Here is a 17,468-nt window from a genome sequence, read left to right as displayed (position 1 = left end):
CCTCTTCTTTTTTTTTCTTTTTTCTTCTTCTTATTTATTTCTCCTCTTCTTCTTCTTATTTAGTTCTCTCGACCCCTCGTCCCTCTCTCGACCCCTCGACGACCCTCGTCCCTGATAACATTCTTTTTCTCCCCTCGACACCTCTCGACCTCTCGTCCCACTCTCGACTCCTCATCATCATCTATCACCCCCCTTGTTTTCTTTAGCATATATCCATGAAGAAAACAAAAGTCTTCCTCTTCTTATTTTCCTTTTTCCACTCCTTCCTTTTCTTCTTCTTCTTCTTCCTTCTTCCTTCTTCCTCTTTTCTTCCTTTTCCTTATTTTACTTTTTCCTCTACACTAACCTAAAATCGATATCTACTAATTAACAACCTAAATATGAAAAAAACATCATCATATCATCAACATAAAAAATAGTATTTTTTCTAAAAATCTATCTTTTGCATATATACATCAACATATATATACACCAAGGTTGTCAGAATCGCGATTCTGTTATACGATTCTACGACTTTACGATCCAAACTAACCTCTCTGATTCTATGATTTTAGTTCATGAAATCTACGTTTCTATGATCTTGATAGTGAAGATTCTACGATTTGAGATCCTCCCATCAGAGTTCCGATCCGATTCAAAATCGCGATTCTGACAGCCTTGATATACACTAACCTAAAATGCACAAAAATGCTATCGGAGAGGGGGTATATCGACCCCCCTCATGTATCCACATACGTACATCTATACACACATACATTTCTCATATATACATACATACATTTCTCATATATAAGTTTTTCTTCTTCTTCCTTTCTTCCTTCTTCCTAGCTAGATATATAAATTTTTGCATATATAAAATACATATATACTTGCATATATGTATAATTTTTTGCATATATAAACTTTTGCATATATAAAGTTTTTCTAAAATCTAACTTTTGCATATATGAACATATATACACAGAGAACATATACATATATGCACATTTTTATAATAACGAAAAAAAATAATAGGAAAGGGCGCCGGCGGCCGGACCGAAGGTGGCGGCGTGTGGTTGGGGCGACGGCGACGGGGTTGGGGAAGGGGCGGCGCGCACGGCGATGGCGACGGGGTCGCGGAAGGGGCGGCGCGCGCGGCGACGACAACGGGGTCGGGGAACGGGTGGCGCGCGCGGCGACGGCGACGGGGTCGGGGCAGGGGCGGCGCGCGCGGCGACGGCGATGGTGTCGGGGCCGGCAGGGGCGGCGGGCACGGAGACGGTGTCGGGGCAGTGGCTCGGCGGCGGCGACGGCAAGGTGGACCAGCCTGACGGCGTCGGGGCAGGGCTCGGCGGCGACGGCGACGAGGAGCAGAAGGCGTCGGGGCGAGAAGAAACAGATGGATTTTGGCGAAAACTGCAAAGTGCTGTATATATAGCAAGAGCATTGGTCCCGGTTCGTGGCACAAACTGGGACTAATGCCCCCCTTTAGTCCCGGTTGGTGCCACCAACCGGGACAAAAGGCCTCTTTTCAGCAGCCCAAAGGGCGGGAAGCGGCGGCCTTTGGTCCCGGTTGGTGCCACCAACCGGGACCAAAGGCCTGTGCTGCCTCGAACCCAAATATTTAGTCCCACCTCGCTAGTTGAGAGGGAGGCGCACCTGTTTATAAGGTGCGGTGCGCCTTCCCTCTCGAGCTCCTCTCTAAAGCAGGCTTTCGGGCCTAACACTGTAATTTGTGCCTGTGGGCCTACTGGGCCTTCCGCGGGCCTGAATCCTGGCCCATGGTAGGGTTTCTAGTCGTATTCAGGCCGTGGGGGCCCAGTAGGTGGCACTTTTTTTGTTTTTTTGTTTTTTTGTTTCTACTTAGAACTAAATACTTATAGTTTTGTACTGATTTCTTTTTTATTTTAGGTCACAAAAATTATAAACTTTCTGTTAGTGCCATTAGTTTTAAAATTTGAATAGTTTAAATTTGATTTTTTTAAAATTTGTGTGAATCACTAGTTTATGAATAACTTTACTATAAAAATTGATTTTTGAGTCAATCTTTTTCCTGCTATTTAATATTACTATGTTTTATCATTATACTCAATTTGGTAATTTTAGTTAGTCATAACAAATATTGTAGGGGTGAGCCCTATTTTTTTTCAGTTTTTTTGTTTTGTTTTCTGCATTATTTATTTCCTTTTGTTTTTTGCTTTATTTTTTAATTCTTTTTGCTTTTAGTTTTAGAAAAATTATAAATTTTCTGTTAGTGCCATTAGTTTTCAAATTTGAAAACACTTTTTTATTTTTTTTGTTTTCTTTGTTGCTTTATTTATTTTATTTTGTTTCTACTTACAACAAAATACTTATTGTTGCTATTTTTATTTTTTTCCAGTTTTTTTTGTTTTTTGTATTATTTATTTTCTTTTGTTTTTTGCTTTGTTTTTTAGTTCTTTTTGCTTTTAGGTCAACAAAATTATAAACTTTCTGTTAGTGCCATTAGTTTTAGAAAAAATATAAACTTTCTGTTAGTGCCATTAGTTTTCAAATTTGAATAGTTAAAATTTAAACATAGATGCACCTATAGAGAAAATTCGACCTAAATTCATAGTTTTCAAATGAACTCTGAAAAAGTTGGCATAGCATACTCGTCTGTTACAAATTTGGCATGGTATCATCATAATAGTTGCGGGAGAAAGTCTTCACTTTTTCTTCGCTTGTGTCATTTGCTTATTGCGCCGTAACCATGGACAATCTTCATTGTTTATCAGGATGCTTGGGTCAGCCTTGACATTGAAGGGAGGAATTTCATGAAACTTTTCATAATCTTCAGACATGTCTGTCTTGCCGTCCACTCCCAAGATGTCCCTTTTTTTCTGAAAGAACTATGTGGTGCTTTGGCTCATCGTATGATGTATTCGCTTCCTTATCTTTTCTTTTTCTCGGTTTGGTAGATATGTCCTTCACATAGATAACCTGTGCCACATCATTGGCTAGGACGAATGGTTCGTCAGTGTACCCAAGATTTTTCAGATCCAGTGTTTTCATTACGTACTGTGGGTCTACCTGTACCCCGCCGCCTAACAGATTGACCCATTTGCACTTAAACAAAGGGACCTTAAAATTAGGTCCGTAGTCAAGTTCCCATATGTCCACTATGTAACCACAATATGTATCCTTTCCGCTCTCGGTTGCTGCATCAAAGCGGACACCGCTGTTTTGGTTGGTGCTCTTTTGATCTTGGGCGATCGTGTAAAATGTATTCCCATTTATCTCATATCCTTTGTAAGTCAATACAGTCAAAGATGGTCCCCTGAACAACAAGTACAACTCATCACAAACAGTGTTGTCACCTCTGAGACGTGTTTCCAACCAACTGCTGAAAGTCCTGATGTGTTCACATGTAATCCAGTCGTCGCACTGCTCCGGGTGTTTGGAGCGCAAACTGTTCTTGTGTTCGTCGACATACGGGGTCACCAAGGTAGAGTTCTGTAGAACTGTGTAGTGTGCTTGAGACCAAGAATATCCGTCCCTGCATATTATTGAGTCTCTTCCAAGAGTGCCTTTTCCAGTCAGTCTCCCCTCATACCGTGATTTAGGGAGACCTATCTTGTTAAGGCCAGGAATGAAGTCAACACAAAACCCGATAACATCCTATGTTTGACGGCCCATGGAGATGCTTCCTTCTGGCCTAGCGCGATTACAGACATATTTCTTTAGGACTCCCATGAACCTCTCAAAGGGGAACATATTGTGTAGAAATACGGGCCCCAGGATGACAATCTCGTCGACTAGATGAACTAGGACGTGTGTCATGATATTGAAGAAGGATGGTGGGAACACCAGCTCGAAACTGACAAGACATTGCGCCACATCACTCCTTAGCCTTGGTACGATTTCTGGATCGATCACCTTCTGAGAGATTGCATTGAGGAATGCACATAGCTTCACAATGGCTAATCGAACGTTTTCTGGTAGAAGCCCCCTCAATGCAACCGGAAGCAGTTGCGTCATAATCACGTGGCAGTCATGAGACTTTAGGTTCTGAAACTTTTTCTCTGGCATATTTATTATTCCCTTTATATTCGACGAGAAGCCAGTCGTGACCTTCATACTGAGTAGGCATTCAAAGAAGATTTCTTTCTCTTCTTTTGTAAGAGCGTAGCTGGCAGGACCTTTATACTGCTTCGGAGGCATGCCGTCTTTTTCGTGCAAACGTTGCAGGTCCTCCCGTGCCTCAGGTGTATCTTTTGTCTTCCCATACACGCCCAAGAAGCCTAGCAGGTTCACGCAAAGGTTCTTCGTCACGTGCATCACGTTGATTGAGGAGCGGACCTCTAGGTCTTTCTAGTAGGGTAGGTCCCAAAATATAGATTTCTTCTTCCACATGGGTGCGTGTCCCTCAGCGTCATTCGGAACAGCTAGTCCACCGGGACCCTTTCCAAAGATTACGTAGTGTAAATCATTGACCATAGCAAGCACGTGATCACCGGTGCGCATGGCGGGCTTCTTCCGGTGATCTGCCTCGCCTTTGAAATGCTTGCCTTTCTTTCGACATTGATGGTTGGTCGGAAGAAATCGACGATGGCCCAGGTACACATTCTTCCCGCATTTGTCCAGGTATATACTTTCAGTGTCATCTAAACAGTGCGTGCATGCGTGGTATCCTTTGTTTGTCTGTCCTGAAAGGTTACTGAGAGCGGGCCAATCGTTGATGGTCACGAACAGCAACGCCTTAAGGTTAAATTCCTCCTGTCTGTGCTCATCCCACGTACGTACACCGTTTGCATTCCACAGCTGTAAAAGTTCTTCAACTAATGGCCTTAGGTACACATCAATTTCGTTCCCGGGTTGCTTAGGGCCTTGGATGAGAACTGGCATCATAATGAACTTCCGCTTCATGCACATCCAAGGAGGAAGGTTATACATACATAGAGTCACGGGCCAGGTGCTGTGATTGCTGCTTTGCTCCCCGAAAGGATTAATGCCATCCGCGCTTAAAGCAAACCATACATTCCTTGGGTCCTTTACGAACTCATCCCAGTACATTCTCTCGATTTTTCTCCACTTCGACCCGTCAGCGGGTGCTCTCAACTTCCCATCTTTCTTATGGTCCTCACTGTGCCATCGCATCAACTTGGCATGCTCTTCGTTTTTGAACAGACGTTTCAACCGTGGTATTATAGGAGCATACCACATCACCTTCGCAGGAACCCTCTTCCTGGGGGGCTCGCCGTCAACATCACCAGGGTCATTTCGTCTGATCTTATACCGCAATGCACCGCATACCGGGCATGCATTCAGATCCTTGTATGCATCACGGTAGATGATGTAGTCATTAGGGCATGCATGTATCTTCTCCACCTCCAATCCTAGAGGGCATACGACCTTCTTTGTTGCGTATGTACTGTCAGGCAATTCGTTATCCTTTGGAAGCTTCTTCTTCAATATTTTCAGTAGCTTCTCAAATCCTTTGTCAGCCACAGCATTCTCTGCCTTCCACTGCAGCAATTCCAGTACGGTACCGAGCTTTGTGTTGCCATCTTCGCAATTGGGGTATAACCCTTTTTTGTCATCCTCTAACATGCGATCGAACTTCAGCTTCTCCTTTTGACTAATGCATTGCGTCCTTGCATCGACAATGACCCGGCGGAGATCATCATCATCGGGCACATCGTCTGGTTCCTCTTGATCTTCAGCAGCTTCACCCATTGCAGCATCATTGGGCACATCGTCTGGTTCCTCTTGATCTTCACCATCTCCCCCCGTTGCAGCATTACCGTATTCAGGGGGCACATAGTTGTCATCGTAGTCTTCTTCTTCGCCGTCTTCCATCATAACCCCTATTTCTCCGTGCCTCGTCCAAACATTATAGTGTGGCATGAAACCCTTGTAAAGCAGGTGGGAGTGAAGGATTTTCCGGTTAGAGTAAGACCTCGTATTCCCACATTCAGTGCATGGACAACACATAAAACCATTCTGCTTGTTTGCCTCAGCCGCATCAAGAAACTCATGCACGCCCTTAATGTACTCGCGGTTGTGTCTGTCACCGTACATCCATTGCCGGTTCATCTGCGTGCATTATATATAATTAAGTGTCCAAATTAACAGAAGTTGATCATCACATTAAAACCAAAGTGCATACATAGTTCTCATCTAACAACATATAGCTCTCCAGAGCATCTAATTAATTAAACCATACATTGAAACTATGTAAAACATTTCAATGCGAAAAGAAATGCGATCATAATCGCAACCAAGGTAACAATTGATCCAACGGCATAATGATACCAAGCCTCGGTATGAATGGCATATTTTCTAATCTTTCTAATCTTCAAGCGCATTGCATCCATCTTGATCTTGTGATCATCGACGACATCCGCAACATGCAACTCCAATATCATCTTCTCCTCCTCAATTTTTTTTTATTTTTTCCTTCAACAAATTGTTTTCTTCTTCAACTAAATTTAACCTCTCGACAATAGGGTCGGTTGGCATTTCCGATTCACATACATCCTAGATAAATAAAATCTATGTCACGTTGGTCGGCATAATTTTCATAAACAATAAATGAACCAATAGTTATAAAGATAATATACATACCACATCCGAATCATAGACAGGACGAGGGCCGACGGGGGCGGATACCAAAACCATCGCACTATATAAGATGCAATAATAAATGTAAGAAAATGATACAAGTATCTATCTAAACATACAAGTAAGAATATTTTTCCTTTCAGAAAGAAGATAAGAACAAGAGGCTCACCACGGTGGTGTCAGTGATGAGATCGGCGCGGGTGATCGACGGCGGTGAAGACGGGTACGGGGCGTGACGGACCGTTAAATCTAGACAAATCTCGAGGAAAATGGAGCTTGGAGGTCGAGCTTCGAGAGGAGAAAGCTTAAGTAGTGTGGCTCAGGCATTCCATCGAACACCTCATGTGCATAGGAGGTGAGCTAGAGCACCACAAAGCCCTCTCCCCCTCGGCCAGAAAAAACGGAGCACTGTGCTCTGCTATTGCGTGAGGGGGTATATATAGGCACCTCATTGGTCCCGGTTGGTGGCATGAGCCGGGACTAAAGGGGAGCCTTTAGTCCCGGCTCATGCCACCAACCGGGACCAATGGTGGTGGGCCAGGAGCGAGGCCCATTGGTCCCGGTTCATCCCACCAACCGGGACCAAAAGGTCCAGATGAACCGGGACCAATGGCCCACGTGGCCCGGCCGGCCCCCTGGGCTCACGAACCGGGACCAATGACCAATGCCCACATTGGTCCCCGTTCTAGACTGAACCGGGACTAATGGGCTGACCCGGCCTGGACCAAAGCCTTGTTTTCTACTAGTGATAGTCCTAAAACAACTTTGAGAGTATGACGTTAGAAGAACGATCATATTGAATCGACTCAAACTTGTTTGTTATACTTTAAGATAATATCGTCTGAAATCAAATGTTATAACATGGAGTGTTAACGTGTGTTTTAGTTCTTAGACCATGAGAGTGTTGCAGTCACTTCTTACCATACTATGGACTTTAGGGTTGCTCAAACGTCATCTGTAACACGGTGATCATAACGACAACTTACAGGCTCATCGGAAAGTTTGACAAGGGAATAGATAACTCGAGAATGGAATTTGCTCCTCCGGCGATAGGGAGATATTCTTAGGGTCCTCTCGGTGTGATGGCATCCATCATCGTCTAGCCAGACACAGGTGACTATGTCATGGGGATGCCGGAACACGTCAACGAGAAAGAAGAACAAAACCGGTAACGAGGAGATCGGTATACTGAGCATGGTGATGACTCAAAAGGATACGAATACATCCCACTTCGGGTTTTGTAAGGTATCGCGAAGCAAAGGGAACATCACATGATAACCAAAGCAGGTTCACTTGAATGTCATTCGTGTATTCATAGGGATCGATATGGACATCCACGTTTCCGCTATTGGTCATTGAATGAAGGGGTTTCGTTCATATCTATGTTTTATCGAACTTACAGGGTCACAAGTTTAAGGTAATCGCGATCTGCTGAGTATTAGTAGGACGGGAGTATTGAGGATTTATTTGTGGATTTTTTAATTAGTATTTGGATTTGTTCCGAGCGCAGCAGAAAACATTTCGGGGTCACCGGAAGGGTTTCGGAGTTTATCGCGCAATACTGGGTACTATCAATAAATAATACTAAGGAATGTACCCGTACGTTGCAACAGGAGAAACAAATGATTGCACGTCCCTAGCAACCCATCCGTGTTGTCACTTATAATTTTGCTACTTTCTCCAATCATGGACAAGTTATCCATATATTCAAGGATGCTGGGCGCCCCCTATCTCATTTACACTTGATGCATGTATCATTCCCACACTCCGCGAGCTTCACTGAGGAGCAAACACCGATTGTCTTGAAGTAATATGTACAATGTCGATGTAACTTTTAAGCAGTGAAGCAAATCAAGGCTCTCATGTGACTGGATGATGGACCTTGTTAAGATTCGCCGTAGTAAAAAATGTGCTAGCCATGGTAAGACTTCGGTAGGTAAACAATTCATTGCCTATTGGTTGCAAATTTTTGAATGTTCGTTTGGAAATTAGGAAATATATACAAAACACTTTTAATAATGTGACCAGTTAAAGAAATCCGAATTTCCATGCAAAAATGTAACTTTTGTGAGCCACAAATAAGATCTGGACGCAACATAAGGTATAAGATTGACAAAGCGAGCGAGTTGGGGTTTCTTATAGCAGAGAAGCCTTCCGTATTCATCCATGATGCTGACCTCTATCTTCATGGTATCAGCGCAAATGGGCCTAGCCCCGGAAAGAGTGGAAATAGGTGTCCGTCTCTAGCTCCTGCACCACGTTCTTCATGACGTCCAACGTGATGGAACCTGTCCTGAGACACCCGCATTTTTCTATCAAAAAATCGAGTCCGTAGGTAAAATACCTACAAATCATATGCATAGTGTCATTTTTTTGCTCGAGTGGTCTAAGAATTAACACATAATTCTTCCTCGCAAAAATACACATAATTCTAAATTCTTACGAACAAATTCATCACTTAATATGAATTAATTTTAGATTTATTTATTTATTTGCCTGCATGTTTCCTCCCATTAATTATTAACTAATTCTAATTTCCATCAATTACGGATGTCTCCTTCCTATTTTTATCTTTTTTTAAGAAAAGGAGGATGATCCCCGGCCTCTGCATCTGGGAGATGCATACGGCCACTTTATTGATTATTCTCGAGGACCTTACAAAGTGTTACAACAATAAGCCTGAATCCACCATCTAGGCAATATATGCCGCTACTCCTATCCATATGATGAAGGGGTGCTAGCTGGGCCACTACCCAGACCACTCACCTAATCCTAACATCGAAAGCCGGAATCCCCAGCCTAGCCACATACCGGGTCTGGGGCATAAACCGGTCTGACACACTCACATGTGTCGTCTCCACCATCTTCCACTGGTCCATCTCCAAGCAGATTGAGGTGCCAACCTTGGCAGGCTCCTCCGCCATCAACGCCACCCTGATGCCAAATGACGACCACCACATACGCTAGAACATCTCCAAGCAAACAAGAAAATAAGGAAAGCCCAGAAGATACAAGGGGGCACTCTGAACTTACAACACATCGGAGAGCTAGTTGCAAGAGGAACTAAGAAAGGGCATTGCTAGCATAAACCGATGACCGCAACCCTCAGGCGCCAAAGACACATGAGGAATGCCGCTGGGACAAACACCAAGCCGTCCACACCATCACGCGCCAAGAACGTCTGAAGGCTGCAGGAAAGCCGCCGAGCAACAACAGAGAGGCGGACAGCGGGACAGCGAGAGGCACTGCACCTGCTGGCGGCCAAAAACCCCACCTTCAGCAACCCTACGCCCGAAACCACACTCCCCAGACAACGCCTCCATGGAGGGAACGACACACACGACGCCGCCGCTGCCCAATCCTGCCGGATTTTGGGTTTTCACCCGGGATAAGGAACGGAGATGGGGAGAAGGAGACCACGACATCGCCTTCAAGAAAGAAACGTCGCCCAAGGCCGACGTCGATGCCGGGCCGAACCAGCCGGCCAGGGGTTTCCCCCGGTCCCGATCTGCAACACCAGCCCCAAACACCACCGGATCCAGCGACCAGCCGCGGGAAACCAAGCACAGAGGGGGAGGGAGCGAATTGGGGGCGGCAAACCTTCAGATCTGGCGAGGAAGAGGAGGCCTCCATGCTGTAGCCACCGGCCGCCGACGCCCCACCGCCCCCGCAGTCGAAGACGCTGGCCAGAGCCCTCCGCGAGCGCCGTTCAGGGCAAGAACGGCGACGCCACGCCGGCAGGGGCCGCCACCCCTGGGATCCAGATCCTCCGCTGCAGGAGCGACGAGGGCCTCGCCGCCACCGTCACTGGCGGCCGCGCGGGCATGCCCGACGACCACCTCAGATGGCGACGAGGAGGGAGAGGAGGGGTGGGGGAGGCAGCGCTCGGAAACCCTAGCCGCCGCCCGAGTCGCCCAGTCAGGCGACGCGGGGGCCGTCCCTTCTTTTTATTTTTTGACATGCCTTTTTTCCTTCTTTATTTTCATCGCTTTCCCTTTTTCTATGTTTCTTTCCTTATATAAGTGGGAGTCTTATTTGGTTCTCTCTCCAAAGATCATGGCGTCTCCTTCCTTTCATTCCTTATTCTTTTGAAATGCCATATTCCTTCTTGTTTTTCTCTCTTTCCTTCTTTATATTACGCGTCTCTTTTCTTTCCTTCGTTTATTTTCATCTATTTCCTTCCTTTATCTCTCTTTCCTTTTTTATATTACTGGGCAGCTTATTTCCTTCTTTATTGATTCCCGAGATCGCTCCTTGAAACCGAGAAAACTCAAAGACGTATATAAATTAGGGGGATTTGGTGTAAGAAAGCGAGGCAGGACTATTTAAAAGGTTGTTTGATGTCACAGTGTATAATAGAGCAATAGCCGGGTCAGTTGGTCCCGACGTTGATTATTGTACAAGAGGTTTGAGTTCGAACTTTTTTTTGGGCCGTGGCATGTTCGCTGGTGAGGCTTCGTTTTGGCTGCGTGGGCCATGCGCCTCCCAGCGGGCTTAATTTTTTTTCATTTATTTGGACTGCGAATTGGTTTACGATTAGTACCACCTGGTGTATCTTTAATATGAGATACATCAAAAGTTGTGGTGAACGGATGAAAAAATTGGCGAAACACACCTTGCTTTATTAGTAGGTATAGATATAGATATAGATATAGGTATAGATATAGGTGAACATGTTTCCGGTAATTTTAAATTACTAATAAAAGGCTCTAGTAATTGTTAAGAGGCTTTTGTACTAAATTTAATACCAACTAGCCATAGAAGACCAAGTGGTGGAGGGAGAATTGGGCGACTAAGGCCCATGTAGGGGAGGCGCCCCCTTTCCCACTTTGGGGGTCGACTTGGGGAGGGGGAAGGACTCCTCCTTCCCACCTTGGCCGGCGCAAAGGGAGGGTAGTCCTTCCCCTCCTTGTGGCGCCCCTCCTCCCCTCCAACCTATATATACTAGAGGATCTAGGCACTTTTGAACACACAAGTTTTTGGAGCCTCCTCTAGTTCTCTAGTTTTAGTTTTAGTTGGTCCTACCTGATCAATTAGAACTAGACCTAGATCCTCTAATCCTCATAATTAGAAGCCAGTGTGGTTCTAATTTCATCTCTCCAGTTCTTCGATGACGATTAGCTCTGGACGGCGAAGCGCTGACTGGTCGTGGAGACTGTACGCTTGCAACTCGTAGAGAGGTCGTGTTGTCGGTCTTCCGTTTCAGGGACTGTTCATGAGTAGTTTGCGAGATCATTCATATACGGTTTAAGGGACTCTAAGTATGATATACACCGACTCATCTACTTCCGTTGCAGCTCGGAGTCGGTAATGATCTGATCCAAACTGTTCATTGCATCTTCATAGTGGTCCTGGTTCATCGTAGGGCGATTTTTTTACTACGTTTCCCAACACTATTTCTGAAGCAACTTAATCGAATCAAACCATGTTTAGCACTATCCATAACTGTACTGATTTTCTACACTGCCATGCAAAATGTGCTTTAGTTATGCAACAAAAAAGTTATAACATTTATTGCATGACCATAATTAAAGTAAGGTACAAAAATTAAAAGAAAAGGAGAATCGAAGGTATGGAAAAGCAATTGATTGTTTAATCCAGCTAGCTCGGACCTCTCTTTTTATACTCTTTAGGGTACATAATCTCACATTTGGAACACCACTTGACTGTACACATTATACAACATTTGTGTTGCTGTGAATATTACCATGGACAGTTTAAAAACATGGCACGAGGAATAAAACTATCTAGGAACTTTCGCAGACATGGGCATATCTTTATTATTGCATGGCTCAAGAGCTGTGGACGCCTCTTCATTTCCCACCCTTACATTGATATATGCTGGCTGCTTAGGCTCAGCCAAGATCATAGTCTCATTGCTTAGCATTGAAACAATATCTCCCATGGTTGGCCTATCAGTTGCATTCTCTTGTACACACAATAATGCTATGTTAATGCATCTCATCACCTTTGCCGAGTGACTTCCGGGTAGCAATGGTGCATCAACGAGATCAGCCCACTTTCCCTCTTCCCATAATTGCCATGCCTATTTGCAATTCCTTACACAAGTAAGTTTGTATAGCATATAAAAAAGACACATTTTCAAGCTTAAATTTGTGTGTATAAGCTCACATATCCGAGAAGATTGATGAAGCCTCCACAATGTTCGTAACTAGAATTCTGTTTTCCGCTAAGGATCTCCAAAATGACAACACCAAAGCTGAAGACATCGGATTTAGTTGAGAAGATGCCCTTTGAAGCATACTCTGGGGACATGTAGCCACTAAAATGGTACATATATGATACATGTCAAGATTACTTTATTTGGTCGAATGGTAACATATATAATTGCAATCCATATTTTCTATGAAAATTACCATGTGCCAACCACTCTTCTTGTGGTATTTCCTTCATTGTCATTTGAGCTCAGTATTTTTGCTAGCCCGAAATCCGAAATTTTTGGATTCATTTCGTAGTCCAAGAGAATATTGCTTGGTTTAAGATCTCGGTGTATGACAAGTAGACGAGAGTGCTTATGTAGGTAAAGAAGTCCATGTGCTACTCCTTCAATTATTGCTACATGTTTTGACCAATCCATTAAAGATCTTTTATTCTCGTCTGCACATCAATTCGAAATTAGTATAACAGGAGAAAGCAGCCAAACAAATGAAAATATATTGTAAAACTGAGTTACTAAGTGAATGAAACTATACTCACATGATTGACTAAAACAAAAGTCTCAAGTAATATATAGTCATTATGATGCATCGATAGACAATAATTAAGGTAAAAATTAAGAAATTCAAAAGCATACCAAAGATGAAGAAATCCAGACTTCTGTTTGGCAAGTATTCATAAACCAGTATGTTCTCCTCTTCTTGAGGGCAACATCCCAGGAGCCTAACCAAATTTGTGTGCTGGAGTTTGGCTATGAGTTGGACTTCATTTTTGAACTCCATGAAACCTTGTCCAGAATGTGAAGACAGTCTCTTGACTGCTATCTCCAATCCCTCCGGAAGTTTGCCCTGGAGAAGAAATCTATTAGTCCTCCCCTCCAATTTAAAGTCAGTCCTTCAAGACCGTCAAAAATGCCCTTCCTGCCTTTTGAGCTAAACATTGAGCATCATTTTAACTAAGAAAATATGAGTAATACATGTTAAAAATTATACAACTCAATTTGCATTGGAAAGATGTTTATAATGGGCAGCTGCTCGGGCTCTGCCTTGGAGTCGCCATTAATGACACAAGAAGAAATCAGAAAGTGAGTAGCATTTTACATATGATAGCCAGATTTTATAGGGATGCCACTCATTTGGCTTGAGGGAAACAAGGGATAGAGATAGCCAAATATATGAGAATATTCCACAAAAACTGGCTGACAGGAGTAAAAAATGGCGGATGAAAGCAACCACTTGCTTGAACGTGTGATTCTCCTGCCTTGGATCATTTTTTATCCCATGTGACCTTGTCTCTCACCTCTTTCTCTCTCAAACTCACCAATCGCAATGTAAAAAACCCTAACCCAATTCGGTGTCTCACCTCTCTGGCGTTGGCGTGATATTGGGCGGCGGCAGCATGACGCAGCTACCCGGCCTCCTCCTCCTCTCTCTCTCTCTCTCTCTCTCTCTCTCTCTCGCATGATGTCCTATCTTCTACTCACTTCATTTCAATCAATAAGGCACCCACATGTTATACATTAGAGTTCCTATTGAAAAGTTCAATTTTAAGAAGTTTTCAATGGTATAGTTTAGAAGTCATAAATATATATTATTGATCTAATTTACATATGGTCAAAGTTGAATTTTGAAAAGCGTTCACGCCTTATTCATTAGAACAGAGGGAGTGTGTATGTCACGGTGGTGGCGGGACTAACGGCGTGGATTGATGTGCGGTGGCGGTGGGAAACGATAGTAGTGGTGCCGAGCTGCCAAGAGGCTCCCTCTGCGGTTTGTGGTTGTGAAGGGGAGGCGGATTAACGGGGACGACTCAAGGACACGTGTTTCAACTTACTTTCCTTTGGATCTGATTGTCATCATGCACTAGGAATCCGGGAGGGCGCACGACATGTATGTGCTGGAGCTCGACACTGTGCTGCTCTATGTTGTGCCCACTCGTGGTGCACCTGCCCTTTGGTCACTGATGCGGGAGGGACTACTAGATTGATTCTAGCTCGATGGCCATGTGTACTATTAGATTGCATAGTTGTTGGTTTAGCAATGTGCAGTCAGACTGAAAAGTTACAGAATATTTTCTATGCGGCTAAAAATATGACCAGATACGCACTTTTTCTTGCGGGTGATGGCATATGGCTTAATCGATTAGAATTATATACTTCTCATGCTACTTGTGGCCGCAGGCAATAGATATGTGATGATTTTGAGTTACTAAAGTGTTAATACTATTATCCCTAACCACTTCTCATCCTGCCCACCGTACAAGGAAAAATGGCTATCCAATCCATTCATTCCTAGCCAACCAAACAATCAAAATGGCTATCCCTCACCTTGTGGATGGGAATATCCTCAACCTATCCAACCTTGCCCTTGAATCAAACGCTACCCAACTGGATGCCTTTGTTGCTCGCCCAGGCTCTATGAGTGAACTAGCTTCCACTGTTTTAATGGTATATGTTTTACAAAGCATAACTCATATTTTCTTAATTAAATTAGTGGTCAGAATTTGAAGGGGCATATACACCGTTCCATATGGAATATCAGCAAGGTTGAAAGAACGTAGACAGACTCGTTCTATACAACAGAAGCACTCTCCCATATTAGAATTTGTGCAAAAATAACTATCGGAAAGTACCGAGCACTCCTCCCATATTAGGTTGCTAAATATTCACTCCGTTTCAAATTAATTGAACTTCTAGCTTTGTCCTAGAACTTCCAGTTGTCTTTGTCAAACTTCTTTAACTTTGACCAAGTCTATTGAAAAACTAGAGAATGTCCGCACATTTATGTGGAAATTGGTTGATGAAAATTTGGGTTGATAACATAAGAAGCAAAATTAAAAATACATGACTTGTTATATTTGATTATGTATAGTTCTAAATATTTATTGAATATAAGTAAAATAATGAAATGCAAAATATTTTCCCATGCATGGTTCAATGTTGTGGTGTGTTTTTCCCCGTGCATGATTTGCATGTTGAGTTGGGTCTTATCCTTTCAACATTTTATGATGAGGTGGCATGCTTGCATGTTAAAATAAGTAAATTAGTGAGGATGGTTCCCTTAGGTATATAGAATATATAGAATTTGTCAATATCTACAACATCAAATTAGTTTCATCCAATACATCATAAAATATATTCGTATATAATATATATTGATGTGGTAAATATTCTATTAGTACTCATGTGACTATTATCTGTAGACTTGGTCAAAATTACAGAAATTTGACTTGGTCAAACTTAGAACTTCGATTAATTTTGAACAGATGGCCTAGCAATTTACCTTGTAGACAGCGCCAAAGCCACCTTGTCCAAGTTTGTTTTCTTCTGAAAAACTGTTTGTGGCCTCCACTAGCTGGTGAAAGTCAAACAAAGAGAACTCCGAATTTTTCCCTTGCCAAACTCGATCTCCCTTTAAATTCCAATCACGTCTTGATCCTTGTGTAGCATTAGTAGCATCAAATATCAAACTCATAACATCATTACCACTAATTGTAATTGCAAAGAATATGATGTTCATCGTTCTGGCAGATAGTTAGCATACCTTTTCTTTGGCTTCTGAGCCGACGAGAGTAACAGATGAATAATAGAAATGCTGCTGCCGAAAGAGGAACTACAACTGCGAGAATTGCCCACAACATGCTCCTGTTTTTGGTCGCCAGCGCCGGTGGCGGCAATGGCACAGTCAGCATGGGTTGGGCGCCGTAGAACCGATAAGCCTCGTACCTGAAATAGCACCGCGTGATACCCATCTGTCCACCCGTGCGCAGGGACATGCTGGAGTTGACCATCCCGAGGAGACGGCGGAGGCACGCCAAGCAGTCATCGGCGGACACGTCCGGCGTGCACTGCGCCTGGGAGTACACCTTCGGGTAGGTCGTCACTCTGTCCATGTCTATGACGCCAGTGGCGTACCGGCTCGGCGTGGTGCTGGCCGCCTTCTCTGCTGTCTCGACCAGCAACTTGCGGGTGAGGCCGACGATGAGCGGAACGTCGCCGGTGGTGACGTTCGTGATGTTCCACTGCTCGAAGGGCTCCATGTTCTCACCGGATCCTCCCGTGGCATTTGAGGGCGGCCCTAGGATGTCGTCGCCGTCGCTGTAGACGACAATACAGTCGCCGTAGCTGGAGCGGAATTTGTGGCACTCCGTCTGGTTTACTGTAGCGAACCAGTTAGCGATGCAGTCACCACAGGCGGAGCCGTCGACGACGTCACCGGCGCGGCAGAGCGCGAGCGCGTAGACGATGTCGGGGGGCTGGCCAAAGGTGGCGGTGGCGAAGTTTACCGGGGAGGAGGAGACGTTCTTGGAGAGGGCGGCGGCGGCTGCCTTGACGTTGTCGCAGAAATTGGCGGCCACCAGAAAGGGTGTGGGTGTGAGTAGGAGGAGCAGGAGGACGACGCCGATGGTCGCCATGGCAAGCTAACAAGAGTACACGACTAGCAAGCTACAACAGGTTCTTGTTTCTCTTTTGCCGGCCAGATGATAAAATAGAGTGAGGTTCTGTATCAGCAGAAATCACTATCGGTCACATGGAAAAAGGACAGTGGAACCTTTTTTCAACTGATTTCGCACGGGTCAATGCTAATTACTTTGAAGCAATCAACACACCAACCAGACTTAATTTAGTTCTTGAATCATTCACTTGGTCTTGAGCAGGTCAAGCCGCCTAGCGAGGATAGAAAAGCGCAGTTTTGTGTTCTTCCTATTTTCATTCCAGGAAAAAATAG

At 44.1% G+C, this 17,468-nt stretch overlaps 2 protein-coding genes across 2 annotated transcripts; both read right to left on the bottom strand.

Moving 5' to 3' along the window:
• Positions 1-12,175: 12,175 nt before the first annotated feature.
• LOC125546514 (G-type lectin S-receptor-like serine/threonine-protein kinase At1g11330) lies at positions 12,176-16,214 on the bottom strand. Its single transcript, XM_048710749.1, has 5 exons — positions 16,023-16,214; positions 13,379-13,589; positions 12,942-13,182; positions 12,697-12,847; positions 12,176-12,610 (listed from the first exon to the last, which is right to left on the bottom strand). Exons 1-5 carry the CDS (start codon positions 16,212-16,214, stop codon positions 12,308-12,310), a joined length of 1,098 nt encoding a protein of 365 aa, XP_048566706.1. The 3' UTR covers positions 12,176-12,307.
• Positions 16,215-16,227: 13 nt separating this feature from the next.
• Positions 16,228-17,179, bottom strand: LOC125546513 (cysteine-rich receptor-like protein kinase 10). Its single transcript, XM_048710748.1, has one exon. The coding sequence runs from the start codon at positions 17,152-17,154 to the stop codon at positions 16,228-16,230; it is 927 nt and encodes a 308-aa protein (XP_048566705.1). The 5' UTR covers positions 17,155-17,179.
• Between the last annotated feature and the right edge of the window lie 289 nt (positions 17,180-17,468).

This window comes from Triticum urartu, chromosome 3, assembly GCF_003073215.2.
Source record: "Triticum urartu cultivar G1812 chromosome 3, Tu2.1, whole genome shotgun sequence".
Lineage (NCBI taxonomy): Eukaryota > Viridiplantae > Streptophyta > Magnoliopsida > Poales > Poaceae > Triticum > Triticum urartu.
The sequence above is the reverse complement of the archived record's forward strand: the minus strand, read 5'-3'. Positions and strand labels throughout refer to the sequence as shown.